The sequence below is a fragment of the Oncorhynchus tshawytscha genome, unplaced genomic scaffold (genome assembly GCF_018296145.1).
Source record: "Oncorhynchus tshawytscha isolate Ot180627B unplaced genomic scaffold, Otsh_v2.0 Un_contig_5223_pilon_pilon, whole genome shotgun sequence".
Lineage (NCBI taxonomy): Eukaryota > Metazoa > Chordata > Actinopteri > Salmoniformes > Salmonidae > Oncorhynchus > Oncorhynchus tshawytscha.
The window spans coordinates 47,072-71,854 of NW_024608766.1; the positions used below are offsets into that span (position 1 = coordinate 47,072).

At 45.0% G+C, this 24,783-nt stretch overlaps 1 protein-coding gene across 1 annotated transcript in view; it reads right to left on the reverse strand.

Annotated features, from left to right (window-relative positions):
• Nucleotides 1-23,746, reverse strand: part of LOC112259635 (DNA-directed RNA polymerase III subunit RPC1-like) — a gene marked incomplete at its 3' end in the record, with an annotated part of 67,175 nt that extends 43,429 nt beyond the window's left edge. The window contains 15 exon segments of the mRNA XM_042313618.1: nucleotides 3,207-3,218; nucleotides 4,508-4,671; nucleotides 5,709-5,836; nucleotides 10,121-10,190; nucleotides 10,610-10,750; nucleotides 11,321-11,462; nucleotides 13,816-13,919; nucleotides 16,139-16,275; nucleotides 16,567-16,729; nucleotides 18,416-18,655; nucleotides 20,408-20,562; nucleotides 20,726-20,897; nucleotides 22,330-22,467; nucleotides 22,827-22,962; nucleotides 23,513-23,746. Of these exon segments, the coding sequence (XP_042169552.1) occupies nucleotides 3,207-3,218; nucleotides 4,508-4,671; nucleotides 5,709-5,836; nucleotides 10,121-10,190; nucleotides 10,610-10,750; nucleotides 11,321-11,462; nucleotides 13,816-13,919; nucleotides 16,139-16,275; nucleotides 16,567-16,729; nucleotides 18,416-18,655; nucleotides 20,408-20,562; nucleotides 20,726-20,897; nucleotides 22,330-22,467; nucleotides 22,827-22,962; nucleotides 23,513-23,556 (1,946 nt within the window).
• Nucleotides 23,747-24,783: the final 1,037 nt, after the last annotated feature.

The window sequence follows — 24,783 nt, forward strand, 5'->3', positions numbered from 1 at the left end:
ATGGAGCTCCAGTGCGCCTGCACGGTCCTGTCTATTCAGTACCACCAGTACCAGCAGCCAGAGCTCAGGCCTGCATGGTGCAGCCAGAGCTGTCAGTCTCCATGGAGCTGCCAGAGCCTTTCTCTCCTGCGCTGTCGGAGTCTCCCGCCTGTTCAGCGCAGCCAGAGCCTTCCTCCTCTACAGCGCTGTCGGAGTCTCCCGCCTGTTCAGCGCAGCCAGAGCTGCCAGCCTGCATGGAGCAGCCAGAGCTGTCAGTCTGCATGGAGCAGCCAGAGATGTCAGTCTGCATGGAGCAGCCAGAGCTGTCAGTCTGCACGGAGCTGTCAGTCTGCACGGAGCTGTCAGTCTGCACGGAGCTGTCAGTCTGCACGGAGCGGTCAGTCTGCACGGAGCTGCCAGTTTAAGGAGCTGCCAGTCTAAGGAGCTGCCAGTCTAAGGAGCTGCCAGTCTAAGGAGCTGCCAGTCTAAGGAGCTGCCAGTCTGCAAGGAGCTGCCAGTCTGCAAGGAGCTGCCAGTTTGCACGGAGCCGCCAGAGCTGCCAGTCTGTAAGAAGCCGCCAGAGCTGCCAGCCTACATGGAGCAGCCAGAGCCGCCAGTCAGCGTGGAGCAGCCAGATCTTTCAGTCTGCCAGGATCCGCCAGTCAGCCGGACTCTTCCAGATCCGCCAGTCAGCCGGACTCTTCCAGATCCGCCAGTCAGCCGGACTCTTCCAGATCCGCCAGTCAGCCGGACTCTTCCAGATCCGCCAGTCAGCCGGACTCTTCCAGATCCGCCAGTCAGCCCAGTGACTCTGCCCATGCCGCCAGTCTGCCCAGACTCTTCCAGTCCGCCAGTCTGCCCAGTGCCGCCAGATCTGCCCAGTCGCCACCAGTCTGCCCAGCGCCGCCAGTCTGCCCAGCGACTCTTCCAGATCCGCCAGTCAGCCGCCAGTCTGCCCAGATCCGCCAGTCTGCCGGACTCTTCCAGCCCAGCGCCGCCAGTCTGCCCGCCGCCTCTTCCAGATGCCGCCAGTCTGCCCAGCGCCGCCAGTCTGCCCAGATCCGCCAGTCTGCCCAACCGTCAGTGCCGAGTCTCTTCCAGATCCGCCAGTCGCCACTCTGCCCAGTGCCGCCAGTCTGCCCAGCGCCGCCAGTGCCGTCAGTCTGCCCAGCGCCGCCAGTGCCGTGAGTCTGCCCAGCGCCGCCAGTGCCGCCAGTCTGCCCAGCGCCGCCAGTACCGCCAGTCTGCCCAGCGCCGCCAGTCTGTCCAGCGCCGCAAGTGCCGCCAGTCTGCCAGGATCAGTTAGATCCGCCAGTCAGCCAGGATCTGCCAGGATCTACCAGTCTGCCAGGATCTGCCAGAACTGCCAGGATCCGCCAGTCTGCCAGGATCTGCCGGAACCACCAGCCTGCCGGAGCTTCCTCTCAGCCCTGAGCTTCCTCTCAGCCCTGAGCTTCCTCTCAGCCCTGAGCTTCCTCTCAGCCCTGAGCTTCCTCTCAGCCCTGAGCTTCCTCTCAGCCCTGAGCTTCCTCTCAGTCCCTGAGCTTCCCCTCAGTCCCGAGCTTCCCCTCAGTCCCGAGCTACCCCTCAGTCCCGAGCTACCCCTCAGTCCCGAGCTACCCCTCAGTCCGGAGCTGCCCCTCAGTCCGGAGCTGCCCCTCAGTCCGGAGCTGCCCCTCAGTCCAGTGGGGTCCGTTGTTAGGTTTCCTAGGCCAAGGTTAGCGGCGAGGGTCGCCACTCAAGGGACGCTAAGGAGGTGGACTAAAACAATTATGGAGTGGGGTCCACGTCCAGCGCCAGAGCCGCCACCGTGGACAGATGCCCACCCAGACCCTCCCCTATAGGTTTAGGTTGTGCGTTCGGAGTCCGCACCTTGGGGGGGGGGGGGTACTATCACGTTCTGACCATCGTTCATGCGTTTTCCTTGTTTTAGTATTGGTCAGGACGTGAGCTGGGTGGGCATTCTGTTTGGCCTGATATGGTTCTCAATCAGAGGCAGGTGTTAGTCATTGTCTCTGATTGGGAACCATATTTAGGTAGCCTGTTTTGTGTTGGGTTTTGTGGGTGATTGTCCTTAGTGTCCTTGTTCCTGTCTATGTGTTAGTTTACACAAGTATAGGCTGTTTTCGTTACGTTTATTGTTTTTGTTAGTGTTTGTATTTAGATTCGTGTTACGTTTGTTTATTAAATTATGGATCGCAATCTACACGCTGCATTTTGGTCCGACTCTCCTTCACACCTAGAAAACCGTTACAAGTTCAGTGTAGCATCAGTAAACTGCAGTTCAGTAGAGCATCAGTAAACTGCAGTTCAGTATAGCATCAGTAAACTGCAGTTCAGTAGAGCATCAGTAAACTGCAGTTCAGTATAGCATCAGTAAACTGCAGTTCAGTACAGCATCAGTAAACTGCAGTTCAGTACAGCATCAGTAAACTGCAGTTCAGTATAGCATCAGTAAACTGCAGTTCAGTACAGCATCAGTAAACTGCAGTTCAGTATAGCATCAGTAAACTGCAGTTCAGTACAGCATCAGTAAACTGCAGTTCAGTACAGCATCAGTAAACTGCAGTTCAGTAGAGCATCAGTAAACTGCAGTTCAGTACAGCATCAGTAAACTGCAGTTCAGTATAGCATCAGTAAAAGACAGTTCAGTATAGCATCAGTAAACTGCAGGTATGTAGCATCAGTAAACTGCAGTTCAGTGCTGCATCAGTAAACTGCAGTTCTCAGCATCAGTAAATATGTTCAGTTAGCCAGAAACCTTATCCATGGTCACAGTAAACTGCAGTTCAGTACAGCATCAGTAAACTGCAGTTCAGTAGCATCAGTAAACAGTTCAGTACAGCATCAGTAAACTGCAGTTCAGTAGAGCATCAGTAAACTGCAGTTCAGTATAGCATCAGTAAACTGCAGTTCAGTGTAGCATCAGTAAACAGCATCAGTAAACACAGTTCAGTACAGCATCAGTAAACTGCAGTTCAGTACAGCATCAGAAGACTGCAGTTCAGTACAGCATCAGTAAACTGCAGTTCAGTACAGCATCAGTAAACTGCAGTTCAGTAGAAACATCACAGAGAACAGCAGTTCAGTCAGTAAAGCAGTTCAGTACAGCATCAGTAAACTGCAGTTCAGTACAGCAGACAGAAACAGAAACACATCAGTAAACTGCAGTTCAGTAGAGCACAGAAACACAGTTCAGTAGAGCATCAGTAAACACAGTTCAGTACAGCATCAGTAAACTGAGTTCAGTAGAGTCAGAGACACAGAGAGACAGCATCAGTAAACTGCAGTTCAGTAGAGCATCAGAAAGACAGAGAGAGCATCAGTAAACTGCAGTTCAGTAGAGCATCAGTAAACTGCAGTTCAGAGACACAGTAAACTGACACAGAGACACAGTAAACTGAGAGAGTTCAGTACAGCATCAGTAAACTGCAGTTCAGTAGAGCATCAGTAAACACACAGTTCCAGTCAGTAAACTGCAGTTCAGTATAGCATCAGTAAACTGCAGTTCAGTAGAGCATCAGTAAACTGCAGTTCAGTATAGCATCAGTAAACTGCAGTTCAGTAGAGCATCAGTAAACACACAGAGAGAGACACAGAGAAGCAGAGAGAAACACACAGTAAACTGCAGTTCAGTATAGCATCAGTAAACTGCAGTTCAGTACAGCATCAGAGAGAGAGAGACACAGAGAGAGAGACACAGAGAGAGACACAGTAAACACACAGAGAGAGACACAGAAGAGTGTCAGAGAGAGAGAGAAACACACAGAGAGAGAGACACAGAGAGAGAGACACAGAGACACAGATAGAGAGCCAGAGAAACACACAGAGTAGACACACATCAACTCAGAGACAGAGACACAGAGAGACACACAGAGAGAGAGAGAGACACACAGAGAGAGACAGACAGAGAGAGAGAGACACACAGAGACAGACAGAGAGAGAGAAACACACAGAGAGAGAGACACAGAGAGAGAGACACAGACACAGAGAGAGAGAGAGAAACACACAGAGAGAGACACAGAGAGAGAGAGAGAAACACACAGAGAGAGAGAGACACAGAGAGAGAGAGAGAGAGAGAGAGAGAAACACACAGAGAGAGAGAGACACAGAGAGAGAGAGACACAGAGAGAGAGACAGAGAGAGAGAGAGAAACACACAGAGAGAGACAGAGAGAGAGAGAGAGACACACAGAGAGAGACACAGAGAGAGCCCCCACACACACAGAGAGAGACAGAGAGAGACAGAGAGAGAGAGAAACACACAGAGAGAGAGACACACAGAGAGACACAGAGAGAGAGAGAGACACACACAGAGAGACACAGAGAGAGAGAGAGAGAAACACACAGAGAGAGACACAGAGAGAGAGAGAGAGAGAGACACACAGAGAGAGACACAGACACAGAGAGAGAGAGAATCGCAGTTTTGGAATAATGAATCAGAATAGTTGAATCTGATTATAGTAATACAATTATATTTCAATCTGAATAATTGAATCAGATGACATGTATTTTAAGGATGAAGACACTAGAGAGGCATGGGGAGGAACTCACAGGAGTCGTTGCTGCAGAGGTCCTCTCCTTTCCCACTGTACTGTTTCCCCTTGGTCCTCAGGTTGGCCTTGACTGGACAGGCCTTACTGGGCTTCAGGATCAGACCAAAGATCTGCTTCCCTGTCCACAGGGTCATGGGCTAACAACAGATAACAGGGTCATGGGCTAACAACACACAACAGGGTCATGGACTAACAACAGAGTCATGGGCTAACAACAGACAACAGAGTCATGGGCTAACAACAGGGTCATGGGCTAACAACAGAGTCATGGGCTAACAACAACAGGGTCATGGGCTAACAACAGACAACAGAGTCATGGGCTAACAACAGGGTCATGGGCTAACAACAGACAACAGAGTCATGGGCTAACAACAGACAACAGAGTCATGGGCTAACAACAGACAACAGGGTCATGGGCTAACAACAGACAACAGGGTCATGGGCTAACAACAGAGTCATGGGCTAACAACAGACAACAGGGTCATGGGCTGACAACAGACAACAGGGTCATGGGCTGACAACAGACAACAGGGTCATGGGTTAACAACAGAGTCATGGGCTAACAACAGACAACAGGGTCATGGGCTGACAACAGACAACAGGGTCATGGGCTAACAACAGACAACAGGGTCATGGGCTAACAACAGACAACAGGGTCATGGGCTGACAACAGACAACAGGGTCATGGGTTAACAACAGACAACAGGGTCATGGGCTGACAACAGACAACAGGGTCATGGGTTAACAACAGACAACAGGGTCATGGGCTAACAACAGACAACAGGGTCATGGGTTAACAACAGACAACAGGGTCATGGGCTAACAACAGACAACAGAGTCATGATGGACTGACAACAGAGTCATGATGGACTGACAACAAAAAGACCAACACCCAAATGATTGCCGAGTTGCAGACCACTGATATTTAACTACTAAAGAAAGTCACTCTGTACGACTCCCAATGACTTTATAGATCCCCCCAACGACTTTATAGATCCCCCCCCAATTATCCCCCCAATGACTTTATAGATTCCCCCCCCAATGACTTTATAGATTCCCCCCATGACTCTTTATAGATTCCCCCCCTCACGGCAGAGAACAACAGATGTCAGCCCAAACTCCAATAAACAGTCCCATCTTTCATTTCAACCAACCGAGGAGAGCCGTACCGTACCTTGAGTATGGCAGGGTGTGGGAGAGCTATCTTGATCTTCTCATCCACCCCCACCAGGATAGAGGCCACTATCTGGCAGGCTTTAGACCTATCGAAGAATGTGTCCTTCAGGGTCAACAGGTAGGCTCCTGTGAAGAAAGACGAGAGAGGAGGAGAGTAGGGTGTTGAAATGTGGAGTGTGAAACATACAGCTATTGTGCTCCTAAGAAATATTAGGCTACACTTTCCCCAAATATGATAAATACAAAGATGACATTTTGACATTGCTACAAAATGTGACCGGATTCGTAGGCATTTGGACGCCATTTCCTACTTCACAGTACAGACGTAAAAAAAACAAAAAACAAAATATATATTTATTTTTTTTGTTGCAGAAAAGCTTTCTTGAACATGTGAACTTTCATGTGACTTAATTACAAACGTGTCTGGAATCTGTAAATATGAATAAAAATGTTAAATTAAGAGCCTAGTTTAGCCAAGGAGAAAGCACTGAGCTCTATAGGGAGAAAGACGGGCTCCATGATTGGCTGATAATGGAGGGGGGATAATAGAGAGTAGAGGAGTCTCAAATAGTGAATATTTTTTAGATGAAACTATACTAAATATATTCACGCCACCAAATAATTGATTAAAATACACTGTCTTGTGATGAAGGTCTTACAGTAACTTCAACAGCACTCTGTAGGTTAGCACCATGGTGTAGCCGGAGGACAGCTAGTCTCAGTCCTCCTCTGGGTACATTGACTTCAATAGAAAACCTAGGAGTCTCATGGTTCTCAGCCCCTTCCATAGACTTACACAGTAATTATGACAACTTCCGGAGGATGTCCTTTAACCTATCAGAACTTATGCAGTATGAACTGAAAATGTTGTTCACCCAATCAAAGGATCAGAGAATGAATCTAGTACTGAAAGGATAAGCTACAGCTAGCTAGCACTGCAGTGGATAAAATGTGGTGAGTAGTTGATTCAAAGAGAGAGAAAGAAAAGTTTAACAGTTTTGAACAAATTAATTTAGTTCACGAAGGAGAAGCAACAGAGAGAGAGTGAGAAAGAGCTAGACAGCTATATTTAGTTGTATTTTTTTATTTTTTTAACTTTCACTTAGCAAGCGAATGCAGCTAGCAGGGTTAGCCTACTCATACACCCGGCTCAAACAGAGAGGGATGGTATGTTAGCTAGCTGGCTATGACAATTTAACACTGGAACTCTTTCAAGTCAAGGTAAGCTTTTGGTTTTATTCAATTTATTGCCACTGGGGCCCACCGGTCTAGCTGCTAAACTGCTTGCTGACTACGCTGCATGATTTTAGAGGGATTACTAACGCGTTAGTTCTAGTAGCAATGTTGACTATGACATTTACTGACATCGTTAGCTAATATGGTGACAACGATGTAGGCTGTGTGTAGCGGTTAGTGGCTACGATATGAAGGTTTGGCTTGGAAAGTTTTTTTTTGCCTGGTCACAGACAGCTGATGTGTTGTGTAAATATATCACTAGCCACTTTAAACAATGCTACCTTATATAATGTTTACATACCCTACATTATTCATCTCATATGCATACGTATATACTGTACACTATATCATCGACTGCATCCTTATGTAATACATGTATCACTAGCCACTTTAACTATGCCACTTTGTTTACATACTCATCTCATATGTATATACTGTACTCGATATCAGCTACTGTATCTTGCCTATGCTGCTCTGTACCATCACTCATTCATATATCCTTATGTACATATTCTTTATCCCCTTACACTGTGTATAAGACAGTAGTTTTGGAATTGTTAGTTAGATTACTTGTTGGTTATTACTGCATTGTCGGAACTAGAAGCACAAGCATTTTGCTACACTCGCATTAACATCTGCTAACCATGTGTATGTGACAAATAAAATTTGATTTGATTTGATTTGAAGTCCACAAGTGAAGGGAAAAGAGGAGGAGGAGAGCGTGTAGATGCAAGAAGGAATTATACAATGAGCAAAATGTTCATGCTGTTTGTATGTGGCGGCTATGAAAGTGAACTGTGTTTGCGTGTGATCAGGCGTGTATTCATTCTGTTGATTCTGTTGAAAACCAATTCTTAAAACGGAAGCAAGCGGAACGAAAAATGATAAACATAATTTAATTTGTCCAACAGAAACTCTCATTTGCAACTGCTGGACTAATGATTACACCCTAGGTCAGCTAGATGCAGGCAAGAGGGTGCAAGGCGTTATTGAATGTGCCAATGTCCGTCACTTTGATTACTCAAATTTCTCTCAACCTGTGCACCTACGTTGTGAACTTTCATTCATAGGCTAGGTTGTAGCAACCTCATGAAGGGTACAGGGGGAAATTAGAGTATCATGTAGTAGCCTAAACCTATCGCTGTTACATTGAACTGGGTGAATGGAATATGAATGACAGTAACCTAAACCTATCACTGTTACATAGAGCTGGGTGAATGGAATATGAATGACAGTAACCTAAACCTGTCACTGTTACATTGAACTGGGTGAATGACAGTAACCTAAACCTGTCACTGTTACATTGAACTGGGTGAATGGAATATGAACGACAGTAACCTAAACCTATGGATTTTACATAGAGCTGGGTGAATGGAATATGAATGACAGTAACCTAAACCTGATGTTACATAGAGCTGGGTGAATGACAGTAACCTAAACCTATCACTGACATAGAGCTGGGTGAATGGAATATGAATGACAGTAACCTAAACCTATCACTGTTACATAGAGCTGGGTGAATGGAATATGAATGACAGTAACCTAAACCTATCACTGTTACATAGAGCTGGGTGAATGGAATATGAATGACAGTAACCTAAACCTGATGTTACATAGAGCTGGGTGAATGGAATATGAATGACAGTAACCTAAACCTGTCACTGTTACATTGAACTGGGTGAATGGAATATGAATGACAGTAACCTAAACCTATCACTGTTACATTGAACTGGGTGAATGACAGTAACCTAAACCTGTCACTGTTACATTGAACTGGTGAATATGAATGACAGTAACCTAAACCTATCACTGTTACATTGAACTGGGTGAATGACAGTAACCTAAACCTATCACTGTTACATTGAACTGGGTGAATGGAACTGTTACATGACTGGGTGAATGACAGTAACCTAAACCTGATGTTACATTGAACTGTGGTAACCTAAACCTATCACTGTTACATTGAACTGGGTGAATGACAGTAACCTAAACCTGTCACTGTTATATTGAACTGGGTGAATGACAGTAACCTAAACCTGTCACTGTTATATTGAACTGGGTGAATGACAGTAACCTAAACCTATCACTGTTACATTGAACTGGGTGAATGACAGTAACCTAAACCTGTCACTGTTATATTGAACTGGGTGAATGACAGTAACCTAAACCTATCACTGTTACATTGAACTGGGTGAATATGAATGACAGTAACCTAAACCTGTCACTGTTACATTGAACTGGGTGAATATGAATGACAGTAACCTAAACCTATCACTGTTACATTGAACTGGGTGAAATGAATGACAGTAACCTAAACCTACTGTTACACCTGGGTGAATGACAGTAACCTAAACCTTATGTTACATTGAACTGGGTGAATGGGTGAATGACAGTAACCTAAACCTATCACTGTTACATTGAACTGGGTGAATGACAGTAACCTAAACCTATCACTGTTACATTGAACTGGGTGAATGACAGTAACCTAAACCTATCACTGTTACATTGAACTGGGTGAATGACAGTAACCTAAACCTGTCACTGTTACATTGAACTGGGTGAATGGAATATGAACGACAGTCATCCAATATGCTGAAATAGAAATAAGGCCATGCTCATTAAAAATAATAAAAATAAAAATCTCCATATTGAGGTAACACGTTTATAAAACGTCAGAGAAGCATAACTTTCTCATGTTTCATAACAGACCATTTCAAAGCTCTGGGACTGTACTTTTTCATAAAATGTAAAATAAATAAATAAAACTATATTTGACATAAGCTCATCTTCCTGAATTCAGTTTCAAAATGTCAAACCATAGTGGATAATAAGGTCAGTATGAAAAACCCCATCAAGGTGTTGACTTAACAAGAGGTAAGTGTCCCAATCTGGATAAAAACAAGCCAAGCAGCTGTATAACGAAGAGGACATCGTTATGACGAGATGAGCTGTGACACATCTATCAAATGCAACGAACAGGTCGGAGCGCGTCAGGGAGACATCTTCCATCATGTTGATCACATGATCACCAGGTCAAAACCTCGTTCTTTTCTCCACCTGACAACGAGCAGTTTGAGACACTCACTAATACAGACGTCAAAAGGCTCATTTAATTGGCTGTCAGGCCCTGCTGCGACAAACAATGATTGGCTCATTGCTGTAACAACGGCTGACCTGTCAGAAAGTCTTGAATAGCAGCAATCAGAGGCTCTCCGTTCCTGGGGGTCACCAGGTTGGCTTTGGTCTGGAGGGAAAGATAAATGAGAAAAGTATAGGTCAGTGTGAGAGTAGAACCTCGGCTGTACAGGTTTTAGTTTAAAAACCTGGGATTTCAAAGACTGAGTGACAGGGGGTGTGTAGGGGTGTGAGGTGTGTAGGGGTGAGAGGTGTGTAGCGGTGTGAGGTGTGTAGGGGTGTGAGGTGTGTGAGGTGTGTAAGGTGTGTAGGGGTGTGTGAGGTGTGTAGGGGTGTGAGGTGTGTAGGGGTGTGAGGTGTGTAGGGGTGTGAGGTGTGTAGGGGGTGTGAGGTGTGTAGGGGTGTGAGGTGTGTAGGGGTGTGAGGTGTGTAGGGGTGTGAGGTGTGTAGGGGTATGTAGGGGTGTGTAGGGGTGTGAGGTGTGCTGCTGCAGGAGTCTAAAGGCGAATCAGGGCAGGTGACACTAACCCCCATCAGCACCAGGGCTTCAGCCTTGGCCTCCTCTGTCTGGGGAAGGTGAAGGTTCATCTCATCCCCGTCAAAGTCAGCGTTGTACGGCGTGCACACACACTCGTTAAACCGGAACGTTCTGTGAGGCTTCACTTTGGCCTTTAGGACAGACAAAGATGAATACAATAATGATATCTGCCTGAAATAAACCTATCACGATACATCCAAAACAGTAACTAACAACTACACAACAAGGCAGCTCTAAAACAGTAACAGCTACACAACAAGGCAGCTCTAAAACAGTAACAGCTACACGACAAGGCAGCTCTAAAACAGTAACAGCTACACGACAAGGCAGCTCTAAAACAGTAACAGCTACACGACAAGGCAGCTCTAAAACAGTAACAGCTACACGACAAGGCAGCTCTAAAACAGTAACAGCTACACGACAAGGCAGCTCTAAAACAGTAACAACAAGGCAGCCCTAAAACAGTAACAGCTACTGGACAAGGCAGCTCACAGCTACACGACAAGGCAGCTCTAAAACAGACATCCCCAAGATACATCACACAAAATCCCCAACTTCTAACAGTGAGGTTCTCTTCCTGCCTACACGTTGACATGGAGTCAGCACGGTTGATTAACCTAACAGTTTCCAGACAGAGCCGAAGTGAAGGACGTGTGTATGATGTAGAGAGAGAGAGAGAGAGAGAGAGAGAGAGCACTCACAATATGAGCCATGATGCTGAGTTTGTGTAGAGAGGGCTGTCGGTTGAAGAGGACGATGTCTCCATCGATCATGTGTCTCTCCACCACGTCTCCAAACCTCAGCTCCTGGGCCATCTTCTCTCGGTTCCCGTACTTCAGAAACCTGAAGAAAGACAAGACCAGACCCCACACACACACACACACACACACACACACACACAGGGAATACTCTTAGAACATACACCTAAACATCTGGTTTCATATAAAGTTTCAGTTTAGTGGTAGGCCCGTAACCACAGTTTAGTTTAGTGGTAGGCCCGTAACCACAGTTTAGTTTAGTGGTAGGCCCGTAACCAGAGTTTAGTTTAGTGGTAGGCCTGTAACCACAGTTTAGTTTAGTGGTAGGCCCGTAACCACAGTTTAGTTTAGTGGTAGGCCTGTAACCACAGTTTCAGTTTAGTGGTAGGCCCGTAACCACAGTTTCAGTTTAGTGGTAGGCCTATAACCAGTTTAGTGGTAGGCCTGTAACCAGTTTAGTGGTAGGCCCGTAACCACAGTTTCAGTTTAGTGGTAGGCCTATAACCAGTTTAGTGGTAGGCCTGTAACCACCGTTTCAGTTTAGTGGTAGGCCTGTAACCAGTTTAGTGGTAGGCCTGTAACCAGTTTAGTGGTAGGCCCGTAACCACAGTTTAGTTTAGTGGTAGCCCTGTAACCAGTTTAGTGGTAGGCCAGTAAACACAGTTTCAGTTTAGTGGTAGGCCTGTAACCAGTTTAGTGGTAGGCCTGTAACCACAGTTTCAGTTTAGTGGTAGGCCCGTAACCACAGTTTCAGTTCAGTGGTAGGCCTGTAACCAGTTTAGTGGTAGGCCCGTAACCACAGTTTCAGTTTAGTGGTAGGCCCATAACCACAGTTTCAGTTTAGTGGTAGTCCTATAACCAGTTTAGTGGTAGGCCTGTAACCACAGTTTCAGTTTAGTGGTAGGCCTGTAACCAGTTTAACCACAGTTTAGTGGTAGGCCTGTAACCACAGTTTAGTGGTTTAGGCCCGTAACCACAGTTTAACCACCAGTTTAGTGGTAGGCCTGTAACCAGTTTAGTGGTAGGCCTGTAACCAGTTTCAGTTTAGTGGTAGGCCTGTAACCAGTTTAGTGGTAGGCCCGTAACCACAGTTTCAGTTTAGTGGTAGGCCTATAACCAGTTTCAGTTTAGTGGTAGGCCCGTAACCACAGTTTCAGTTTAGTGGTAGGCCCGTAACCACAGTTTCAGTTTAGTGGTAGGCCTATAACCAGTTTAGTGGTAGACTTATAACCAATTTAGTGGTAGGCCTGTAACCACTGTTTCAGTTTAGTGGTAGGCCTGTAACCACAGTTTCAGTTTTTCAGTGGTAGGCCTGTAACCCTGTAACCACAGTTTAGTTTAGTGGTTTCAGTTTCAGTTTAGTGGTAGGCCTGTAACCAGTTTCAGTTTTTAGTGGTAGGCCCGTAACCACAGTTTCAGTTTAGTGGTAGGCCCATAACCACAGTTTCAGTTTAGTGGTAGTCCTATAACCAGTTTAGTGGTAGGCCTGTAACCACCGTTTCAGTTTAGTGGTAGGCCTGTAACCACCGTTTCAGTTTAGTGGTAGGCCTGTAACCACAGTTTCAGTTCAGTGGTAGGCCTGTAACCACAGTTTCAGTTTAGTGGTAGGCCTATAACCAGTTTAGTAGTAGGCCTGTAACCACAGTTTAGTGGTAGGCCTGTAACCAGTTTAGTGGCAGGCCCGTAACCACAGTTTCAGTTTAGTGTTAGGCCTATAACCAGTTTCAGTTTAGTGGTAGGCCTATAACCACAGTTTAGTTTAGTGGCAGGCCTATAACCAGTTTAGTGGTAGACTTATAACCAATTTAGTGGTAGGCCTGTAACCACCGTTTCAGTTTAGTGGTAGGCCTGTAACCAGTTTAGTGGTAGGCCCGTAACCACAGTTTCAGTTTAGTGTTAGGCCTATAACCAGTTTCAGTTTAGTGGTAGGCCTTTAACCACAGTTTAGTTTAGTGGCAGGCCTATAACCACAGTTTCAGTTTAGTGGTAGGCCTATAACCAGTTTCAGTTTAGTGGTAGGACCGTAACCACAGTTTAGTTTAGTGGTAGGACCGTAATCACAGTTTAGTGGTAGGCCCGTAACCACAGTTTCAGTGTGGTTCTATTAAAAAGGGTATACTTCGGGACAATGAGGCCCTTTAATCTACTTCCCCAGAGTCAGATGAACTGGTGTCCCAGTAAACAGAGACATTAAACTGGCACCAACGAGTTCATCTGACTGAGGAAGTAGATAAAGGGCCTCAAGACAAAAAGTATCCCTTTAAATTAACTAAAAAGGTATAAAAAGAAAGATAGATACTCTATATATTCTTCTAATAACTGAATGGGTAAAACCTCACCAACGTTTTGGAACGTAGTGGCTTCTTCAACATTTTACAGGTGTGGGTCAGCTCATGCTTTTAAAATGGACTAAACATGTCCAATAGAACTGTCCTGACCTCTTCATCTGCGTGTGTCGTTGCTGGATGAAGTTGGCTCCAGGGTGGACCTCTGGACCGCTCCGCACCAGCTTCCTAAGCATCTCCAAGTTGGCCTTGTTCACCTTGGGGCACAACAAGTTAGAGGTCGCAGGTCATACAACAGGGGACAGTGAAGACACTGTGCAGGTTACTTCTCAATGGTAAAGACAGCTGGAAAAGGCACTCAACCTGCCTTGTGATCCATCCTGATTTGTGAAGCATCTATGTAGTGCTTATAAACAATTCATGTATTCTTAATAAAGGAAGTCAACCGATTAAAATAATTAAATAGAGGTAACGGAATTAGTTAAATCGCAATTCATTGCCATTATAGAATTTGCTCCAATTTGGACTTTCAACAAATTGTTCATTAAAAATCAAAATCAAACCAAATGTATTTGTCACATACACATGGTTAGCAGATGTTAATGCGAGTGTGGCGAAATGCTTGTGCTTCTAGTTCCGACAATGCAGCAATAACCAAAGAGTAATCTAACCTAACAATTCCAAAACTACTGTCTTATACACACAAGTGTAAAGGGATAAAGAATATGTACATAAAGATATATGAATGAGAGCAGAACATTGAGTTACTATTAAAACCCCAAATAGACTGGATTAAAATGTTTTAAAGCATTTTCACCATAATCACCAAAGTCTCTGTAACAGCTAATTATTCATGATCCCAGGAGGCCTAATCCTTCTTATCAATAATATTGAAGCTTAACTGATCCATGTCCTTCATCATGACCTAGTCACATGTTGCTGCTACTAGAACTGGGATCATTAAGTCTTTTTGACCTGAGAACTACAACAGAAACAGTGGTCACATGTTGCTGCTACTAGAACTGGGATCATTAAGTCTTTTTGACCTGAGGACTACAACAGAAACAGTAGTCACATGTTGCTGCTACTATAACTGGGATCATTAAGTATTTTTGACCTGAGGACTACAACAGAAACAGTAGTCACATGTTGCTGCTACTATAACTGGGATCATTAAGTCTTTTTGACCTGAGAACTACAACAGAAACAGTAGTCACATGTTGCTGCTACTAGAACTGGGATCATTAAGTCTTTTTGACCTGAGAACTACAACAGAAACAGTAGTCACATGTTGCTGCTACTAGAACTGGGATCATTAAGTCTTTTTGACCTGAGGACTACAACAGAAACAGTAGTCACATGTTGCTGCTACTAGAACTGGGATCATTAAGTCTTTTTGACCTGAGGACTACAACAGAAACAGTAGTCACATGTTGCTGCTACTAGAACTGGGATCATTAAGTCTTTTTGACACAAGTGTAAAGGGATAAAGAATATGTACTAGAAGAGTCTTTTGACCTGAGAACTACAACAGAAACAGTAGTCACATGTTGCTGCTACTAGAACTGGGATCATTAAGTCTTTTTGACCTTTGACATGTTGCTGCTACTAGAACTGGGATCATTAAGTCTACAACAGAAACAGTAGTCTCATGTTGCTGCTACTAGAACTGGGATCATTAAGTCTTTATGACCTGAGAACTACAACAGAAACAGTAGTCACATGTTGCTGCTACTAGAACTGGGATCATTAAGTCATTAAGTCACATGTTGCTGCTACTAGAACTGGGATCATTAAGTCATTAAGTCACATGTTGCTGCTACTAGAACTGGAATCATTAAGTCATTAAGTCACATGTTGCTGCTACTAGAACTGGAATCATTAAGTCACATGTTGCTGCTACTAGAACTGGGATCATCAAGTCTTTTTGACCTGAGAAATACAACTAAAAACAGTAGTCACATGGAATGGATGTCCTGTTCTGATTAAAATCATTGTGGGAAGTTAGTTGAATCAAGAGGCATTCAGCCATGGCATTGTAAACAATATTATGGCTAGCTAGCTAGCTAACGTTAGCATAACTAGTTTGTTACTTCTGTACAAATGAATGTTTTTTTGCTGTCATCTAAAGAAATGCCTGGGAATGTGTTTACGGTAGAAGTATCTGTACGGTTTCCTTCAAAACTGTTTCTGAAAGGTGTGCGCAAAGCGCACCACAATAGAAACGGACAAGCGCTACTGAGACCGTGTGCTCACTGACAGGTACACAGCACAGAGCGTGTTGTGTGTTGCGCTTATAAGGGTCCCTGCTGAAACACGTGCGCTTAAAAAGGTTCCGGGCGGGGTAAAGAAATGGAGAAGCAATTAAAAGCGTCAAAGAAATTAACAGCATTAAAAAGTGTTAACGTGGACAGCCCTAATTATTATAACGCCTTATTAAAAGTTGTAGTTAAAATGTGACCAATAAGAATCTTACCTTCTCTGGGTAGGTCAGGATTTTGGCTACGTGCACAGGGACAGCCACCTCATCAATCCGCAGGTTGGGGTCCGGAGAGATGACCGTTCTCCCAGAGAAATCCACTCTCTTCCCGGAGAGGTTTCCACGGAATCGCCCTGAGAGAGAGACACCACGAACCATCAATAACCGAGTGTCTCCATAGGCAGCAGTGGAGAATAACATTATAGTTTGTGATTAAATGGCTCCACAATCAACTAGGATACTTTCTGTTTCTGACTCAGCTGTGTAAATAAACTACATTGTTTATGACAAAAGGCATGACATTGACATGAATTCAGTGTCAACTATCAATAAATACGATGTGACCACAGAACTAGAAATCAGAATAGACAATATATAACTACTAAATAATTAGAATTAAAAATCACTATTTATATGAGCGAGACCTTGTTTGCCCTTGAGTCTCTGAACGAAGCCTCTGGTCCACTTCTTAGGGGCCATGTTGAGGGGGATGCCAGAGAGCTCACTGTTGATGTAGAGAGCACATTGCAGCTGGAGGAAGTCCCAGTCCTCCATGATCATCTGGGTCTTGGCCCCTGACATACGGTGCTGTGGGACGGCATGGGAGGCGGGCAGAACAACTCATTCATCACTCAACATTCATTAGACAACAAAAATAACATCAACATCAAACCACCTTATTGTCTAATGTGAATTGGAAATTATAACTTTTTTTTTTTTGGTCTTGTGTTATTGATTTCATAAAAAAGGCACAGGAGGTTTTCCTCAGCTGACCAACTAGTTAGTAATCGCCTACTGGGGCCCAGAGGTTTTCCTCAGCTGACCAACTAGTTAGTAATAGCCTACTGGGGCCCAGAGGTTTTCCTCAGCTGACCAACTAGTTAGTAATAGCCTACTGGGGCCCAGAGGTTTTCCTGAGCTGACCAACTAGTTAGTAATAGCCTACTGGGGCCCAGAGGTTTTCCTGAGCTGACCAACTAGTTAGTAATAGCCTACTGGGGCCCAGAGGTTTTCCTCAGCTGACCAACTAGTTAGTAATAGCCTACTGGGGCCCAGAGGTTTTCCTCAGCTGACCAACCAGTTAGTAATAGCCTACTGGGGCCCAGAGGTTTTCCTCAGCTGACCAACCAGTTAGTAATAGCCTACTGGGGCCCAGAGGTTTTCCTCAGCTGACCAACCAGTTAGTAATAGCCTACTGGGGCCCAGAGGTTTTCCTCAGCTGACCAACTAGTTAGTAATAGCCTACTGGGGCCCAGAGGTTTTCCTCAGCTGACCAACCAGTTAGTAATAGCCTACTGGGTCCCAGAGGTTTTCCTCAGCTGACCAACCAGTTAGTAATAGCCTACTGGGGCCCAGAGGTTTTCCTCAGCTGACCAACTAGTTAGTAATAGCCTACTGGGGCCCAGAGGTTTTCCTCAGCTGACCAACTAGTTAGTAATAGCCTACTGGGGCCCAGAGGTTTTCCTCAGCTGACCAACTAGTTAGTAATAGCCTACTGGGGCCCAGAGGTTTTCCTCAGCTGACCAACTAGTTAGTAATAGCCTACTGGGGCCCAGAGGTTTTCCTCAGCTGACCAACTAGTTAGTAATAGCCTACTGGGGCCCAGAGGTTTTCCTCAGCTGACCAACAGTTAGTAATAGCCTACTGGGGCCCAGAGGTTTTCCTCAGCTGACCAACTAGTTAGTAATAGCCTACTGGGGCCCAGAGGTTTTCCTCAGCTGACCAACTAGTTAGTAATAGCCTACTGGGGCCCAGAGGTTTTCCTCAGCTGACCAACTAGTTAGTAATAGCCTACTGGGGCCCAGAGGTTTTCCTCAGCTGACCAACTAGTTAGTAATAGCCTACTGGGGCCCAGAGGTTTTCCTCAGCTGACCAACTAGTTAGTAATAGCCTACTGGGGCCCAGAGGTTTTCCTCAACTGACCAACTAGTTAGTAATAGCCTACTGGGGCCCAGAGGTTTTCCTCAGCTGACCAACTAGTTAGTAATAGCCTACTGGGGCCACGAGGTCTTCCTTAGCTGACCAACTAGTTAGTAATAGCCTACTGGGGCCCCAGAGGTTTTCCTCAGCTGACCAACTAGTTAGTAATAGCCTACTGGGGCCCCAGAGGTTTTCCTGGTCAGTTCATGGAAAAACTCCCGGGCCAATTAATAAAACAATTAATCACAAATTCATTGACACTTCCTGCTACTCTCCCAATCCCATGACGCCCACCTTCTCTATGACATCATACAAAAAAAATGTATATATTTGATGTAAATGTAATGTACCCACCTTCTTGATGACGTCATTGAGGAAGATGATCTCTGTGAGCTTCATGGTGAGGTCATCCTCATTAGTACCTGACTTGAGGTCTGAGATGACAGAGGGGCGGATGCAGAGCGGGGGTACCAGCAGGCGGGTGAGGATGAGGTCTGCAGGCTTACCTGCCTCAGGGTTCATCAGGAGCAGGGGAATGTCCTCCGCTGGTATCCTCCTGAAGAGGTTCAGCACCACTAGAGGACTCAGGTTCTCCTGGAAACCACAAGACATGAAGGTCAGTCAGCATTTACAACCATAAGGGCCAGTTTCCCAGATTCAGACAGACACATTTTGAAGAGGTTCAGCACCACTAGAGGACTCAAGTTCTCCTGGAAACCACAAGACATGAAGGTCAGTCAGCATTTACAACCATAAGGGCCAGTTTCCCGGATTCAGACAAACACATTTTGAAGAGGTTCAGCACCACCTAGAGGACTCAGGTTCTCCGTCGGGGTGAAAGACATGATCGGTCAGCATTTAAAAACAGTGTGACCCAGTTGGTAAGGAGAGTGTGACTCTAGTAATACCAGGTTCTGTTTGTTCAATTCTGACAAGCATCCCATATACTAATCCTGTATGAACTCTGTTACTATAAGTCACTGCTAAGTGAAAAACATACAAAACAAACCATTAACCTCATATGACCTCTACAAAGTAGACATGTAAACTGTTAAAAGTCGCCATAGTTGCCTTCAACGTGACTCACCTGAGCCCTGTTAAGCGAGCCATAGTTGCCTTCAACGTGACTCACCTGAGCCCTGTTAAGCGAGCCCTAGTTGCCTTCAACGTGACTCACCTGAGCCCTGTTAAGCGAGCCCTAGTTGCCTTCAACGTTACTCACCTGAGCCCTGTTAAGCGAGCCCTAGTTGCCTTCAACGTGACTCACCTGAGCCCTGTTAAGCGAGCCCTAGTTGCCTTCAACGTGACTCACCTGAGCCCTGTTAAGCGAGCCCTAGTTGCCTTCAACGTGACTCACCTGAGCCCTGTTAAGCGAGCCCTAGTTGCCTTCAACGTGACTCACCTGAGCCCTGTTAAGCGAGCCCTAGTTGCCTTCAACGTGACTCACCTGAGCCCTGTTAAGCGAGCCCTAGTTGCCTTCAACGTGACTCACCTGAGCCCTGTTAAGCGAGCCCTAGTTGCCTTCAATGTGACTCACCTGAGCCCTGTTAAGCGAGCCCTAGTTGCCTTCAACGTGACTCACCTGAGCCCTGTTAAGCGAGCCCTGGTTGCCTTCAACGTGACTCACCTGAGCCCTGTTAAGCGAGCCCTAGTTGCCTTCAACGTGACTCACCTGAGCCCTGTTAAGCGAGCCCTAGTTGCCTTCAACGTGACTCACCTGAGCCCTGTTAAGCGAGCCCTAGTTGCCTTCAACGTGACTCACCTGAGCCCTGTTAAGCGAGCCCTAGTTGCCTTCAACGTGACTCACCTGAGCCCTGTTAAGCGAGCCCTAGTTGCCTTCAACGTGACTCACCTGAGCCCTGTTAAGCGAGCCCTAGTTGCCTTCAACGTGACTCACCTGAGCCCTGTTAAGCGAGCCCTAGTTGCCTTCAACGTGACTCACCTGAGCCCTGTTAAGCGAGCCCTAGTTGCCTTCAACGTGACTCACCTGAGCCCTGTTAAGCGAGCCCTAGTTGCCTTCAACGTGACTCACCTGAGCCCTGTTAAGCGAGCCCTAGTTGCCTTCAACGTGACTCACCTGAGCCCTGTTAAGCGAGCCCTAGTTGCCTTCAACGTGACTCACCTGAGCCCTGTTAAGCGAGCCCTAGTTGCCTTCAACGTGACTCACCTGAGCCCTGTTAAGCGAGCCCTAGTTGCTTCAACGTGACTCACCTGAGCCCTGTTAAGCGAGCCCTAGTTGCCTTCAACGTGACTCACCTGAGCCCTGTTAAGCGAGCCCTAGTTGCCTTCAACGTGACTCACCTGAGCCCTGTTAAGCGAGCCCTAGTTGCCTTCAACGTGACTCACCTGAGCCCTGTTAAGCAAGCCCTCCACTTCCTTGTTGTGTTCTATTGCGATATCGAATGAGTTGAGAAAGTCTGATACTACAGTGTCCACCACTTTCTTGGTTGTCTTGTATTTCTCGTGGAGGATCTTCAGCAAGCCACACTTCTTCACTGGTCCTGTTAAATGGCAAGAACAAAGACGATTATCAGTCACACCAACCACCACCTGGGCTTTGCTTTCAACTCAACTCAATTCAAATATAAGTTAATATGTATTTTGGCCCAAATGTCAAAGTTGAACCGTAAACAGTCAAAGACTAAGCTATTGTTGATACCCTACCATTTAACGTGGAGCAATTGAGACACAATGTCCTTTTGCGGCATTTGTCGGATATCTTCTTCTTCATTCCTCGTTTCTGGAGGTACGCTAGGCCTGGCCTCTTCAACACATCCATGAACTGTAGTTTCTCCTCTTTGGTCAGCATGATGTGAGAACACGTCTTACAGATCATCTGGAGGGACAACAATAACATGATGTCATAATAGAACAATTTGAACAACAATAACATGATGTCATAATGGAACAATTTGAACAACAATAACATGATGTCATAATGGGCCAATTTGAACAACAATAACATGATGTCACAATGGGCCAATTTGAACAACAATAACATTATAACGGGCCAATTTGAACAACAATAACATGATGTCATAATGGGCCAATTTGAACAACAATAACACGATGTCATAATGGGCCAATTTGAACAACAATAACATGATGTCATAATGGGCTAATTTGAACAACAATATAATGGGCTAATTTGTTATAATGGAAGTTATAACATTTGAACAATAAACGATGTCATAACAATTTGAACAACATGATGTCATAATGGGCCAATTTGAACAACAACAACATAATGTTACAATGGGCTAATTTGAACAACAACAACATTATAATGGGCTAATTTGAACAACAACAACGTTATAATGGGCTAATTTGAACAACAACAACGTTATAATGGGCTAATTTGAACAACAATAACATGATGTCATAATGGGCTAATTTGAACAACAATAACATTATGTTATAATGGGCTAATTTGAACAACAATAACACGATGTCATAATGGGCCAATTTGAACAACAATAACATAATGTTATAATGGGCTAATTTGAACAACAATAACATGATGTCATAATGGCCAATTTGAACAACAATAACATGATGTCATAATGGGCCAATTTGAACAACAATAACATAGTTATAATGGAAGAACATGAACAACAACCACATGATGTTATAATGGGACAACAATCACATTGGGTGTTTCTCAATATGCATACTACTGCATACACACTCTAATGCTCCAAAGACGTTCTCTTGAGTACGTTCTTGTGAGGACGAGAAGCACTCCCCCTACTGTATTACCTCACACTGAGCTGCACTCCCCCTACTGTATTACCTCACGCTGAGCTGCACTCCCCCTACTGTATTACCTCACACTGAGCAGCACTCCCCCTACTGTATTACCTCACACTGAGCTGCACTCCCCCTACTGTATTACCTCACACTGAGCTGCACTCCCCCTACTGTATTACCTCACACTGAGCAGCACTCCCCCTACTGTATTACCTCACGCTGAGCAGCACTGTTGTGTTGAGATCTGGTGACTGAGACACACCCTTTAAACCCTCTATGCTCCTTTGAGTCCCCTCTTTCAAGGTCACTGAGATCTCTTCTTCTAGCCATGGTAGCCAAAATAATGGGCAACTGAGCATTCTTATACATGACCCTAAGCATGATGGGATGGTAATTGCTTAATTAACTCAGGAACCACACCTGTGTTGGAAGCATCTGCTTTCTATACATCCTACTTGTACCCCTCATTTACTCAAGTGTTTCCTTTATTTTGGCAGTTACTGTCATAGTGAACTTGCCTGTAGGATTCCAATGGTGGCTTTGAAATAGCCCACATGAAAACAGGGCATCTCCAGGTCCAGATACCCATAGTGTCCCAGACAGTCAGCCAGGTTCTTCCCACACGTCTCACAAGGACGATCCTTCTCACTGGTGCCCTGGAATATAACATGACAGTTGGGTCACAACCACCAATAGAGGAGGCCAAGAGTTTGCAAAGCTGTCATCAAGGGGCAAAGGGTGGCTACTTTGAAGAACTTCAAAAATCTAAAATATATTTTGATTTGTTTAACACTGTTTTGGTTACTACATGATTCCGTATGTGTTATTTCAAAGTTGATGTCTTCATTATTATTCTACAATGTAGAAAATAGTACAAATAAAGAAAAACCTTTGAATGAGTAGGTGTTCTAAAACTTTTGACTGGTAGTGTACCATGTGATGGTCCAGTACTCAATAGGGTGGTGCGTGTATGTATGTATGTGTGTGTGTGTGTATACACACATGTCAGCCCTACCATGCGATGATCCAGTACCCCATATGGTAGAGGAGTATGGCTGGTGTCCTGGCTGTACAGGTTCTTACTGACCACTTGGATATGAGCCTGCTGTCTCATCTGTTCAGCCGACTTCATCCCAAAACAGATGTGGCTTCTGTTGACATAAATGGAATAGATAGCCAACTCAGCATAGGGGTTTAAATTAAACACTGGCTACTAAGTCAACTAGCAAATAGGTCCTACCCAAGCAAGAACTGCCAATGATAACAAGCTATAGTTTAGGGGTCAATTGGGAGTCTATTAGTAATGCATGGTCAGCATTGCCTTGCTGGATGTCTACTTGAGGCTACTTGGTTGGAATGCAGATTCCCTGCTACACGTCATGCTTTACCATGTACTCAGCAAGAGTGCCAGTGGTCATGGCAACACGAGTTCGATATCCTGCCACCTTACCCAGGTGGAGATGTGATGTGATTGTTTGTTTAGCTAGCTAGCTTTCTAAAACGTGTTTCCAGCATTACTGACCCTGTTCAAATCAATGATGCAATTGCAAAAAGCTTGCTAACTTAGCTATGAAAAGCAAGCTCATGTGACAAATTGCAAGCTACTTTAGGAAAATATTTACGAACAATACTCATAGCTAGAGGGCTTGGGAGAAATATTAATGGCTAATGGCTAGCATCTAGCTAACTGGACATACTTACATTTTTTTGGCCACATCAGTCTCTCTAAACTGCTCTTTCACCATCGTGACTTCTGTTCGCCCCCGCCAACCTCCGGCAGAAATACAGATCTAGGACATAAACTGTTATTTTCTACACTGTTGTTCACACTAAACTTGATATACAGTCATCACACTGTCACTTGTCGTTCCCAAATCCCATGTTGTAGCTAGAAATGCTACCACGGCAATGTGAAACAACGTATGACAACGACATGCACACATCCGGTTCAAGAGCGCCCCATGAACGGGAGAGAGGTTATCCATCAGCAACTGCCCTCCAGTGGGCCAAATAAGTATTACATAAACATCGAGGAAACGGGTGCAGAAGTAAATTTCCACTAGATGTCAGTCGTAGCTACATGGATTAATAACAGATAGGCAACTACATGTTCCTTGTAGAAAAGACCAAATCTGTCTGAAACATTCATATGGACGTTTTTTAACCTCCTCTAGTGCGGGACCCATGGGAGTTGTAGTTTTAAGTGGGAAGAAAAACGCAATACAGTATACAATAATATAAGCAATTTAGCAAACACTTTTATCCAAACCACTTAGTCCTATGTGGCTCAGTCTGCAGAGCATTGCACTTGCAACACCAAAAGTCACTTATTGATTACATGTTGGATGGTGTATAAATACACCCAGTCACTACAAATATATACATTTTAAATTTAACTATGCAAGTCAGTTTAGAACAAATTCTTATTTACAATGACAGCATACCCCGGCCAAACCTATACGACGCTGGGCCAATTGTGCACTGCCCTATGGGACTCCCAATCACAGCCAGATGTGATACAGCCTGGATTTGAACCATGCTCACTGAGATGCGGTGCCTTAGACCGCTGCGCCATTTGAGAGGCCAAGAAACAGGTGTCCTTCCTAACTCAGTTGCCGGAGAGGAAGGAAACCGCTCAGGGATTTCAATGCGCCCAATGGTAACTTTAAAACAGTTACATAGTTTAATGGCTGTGGTAGGAGAAAACTGAGGATGGATCAACAACATTGTTACTCCACAATACTAACTTCATTGACAGAGTGAAAAGAAGGCAGCCTGTATAGAATAAACATTTTCCAAAACATGCATCCTGTTTGCAACAAGGCAACAAAGTAATACTGCAGGAAAAGTTGGCAAAGCAATTCACTTTTTGTCCTGAATACAAAATATTATGTTTGGTGCAAATCCAATACAACTCATTACTGAGTACCACTCTCCATACTTTCAAGCATGGTGGTGCCTGCATCATGTTA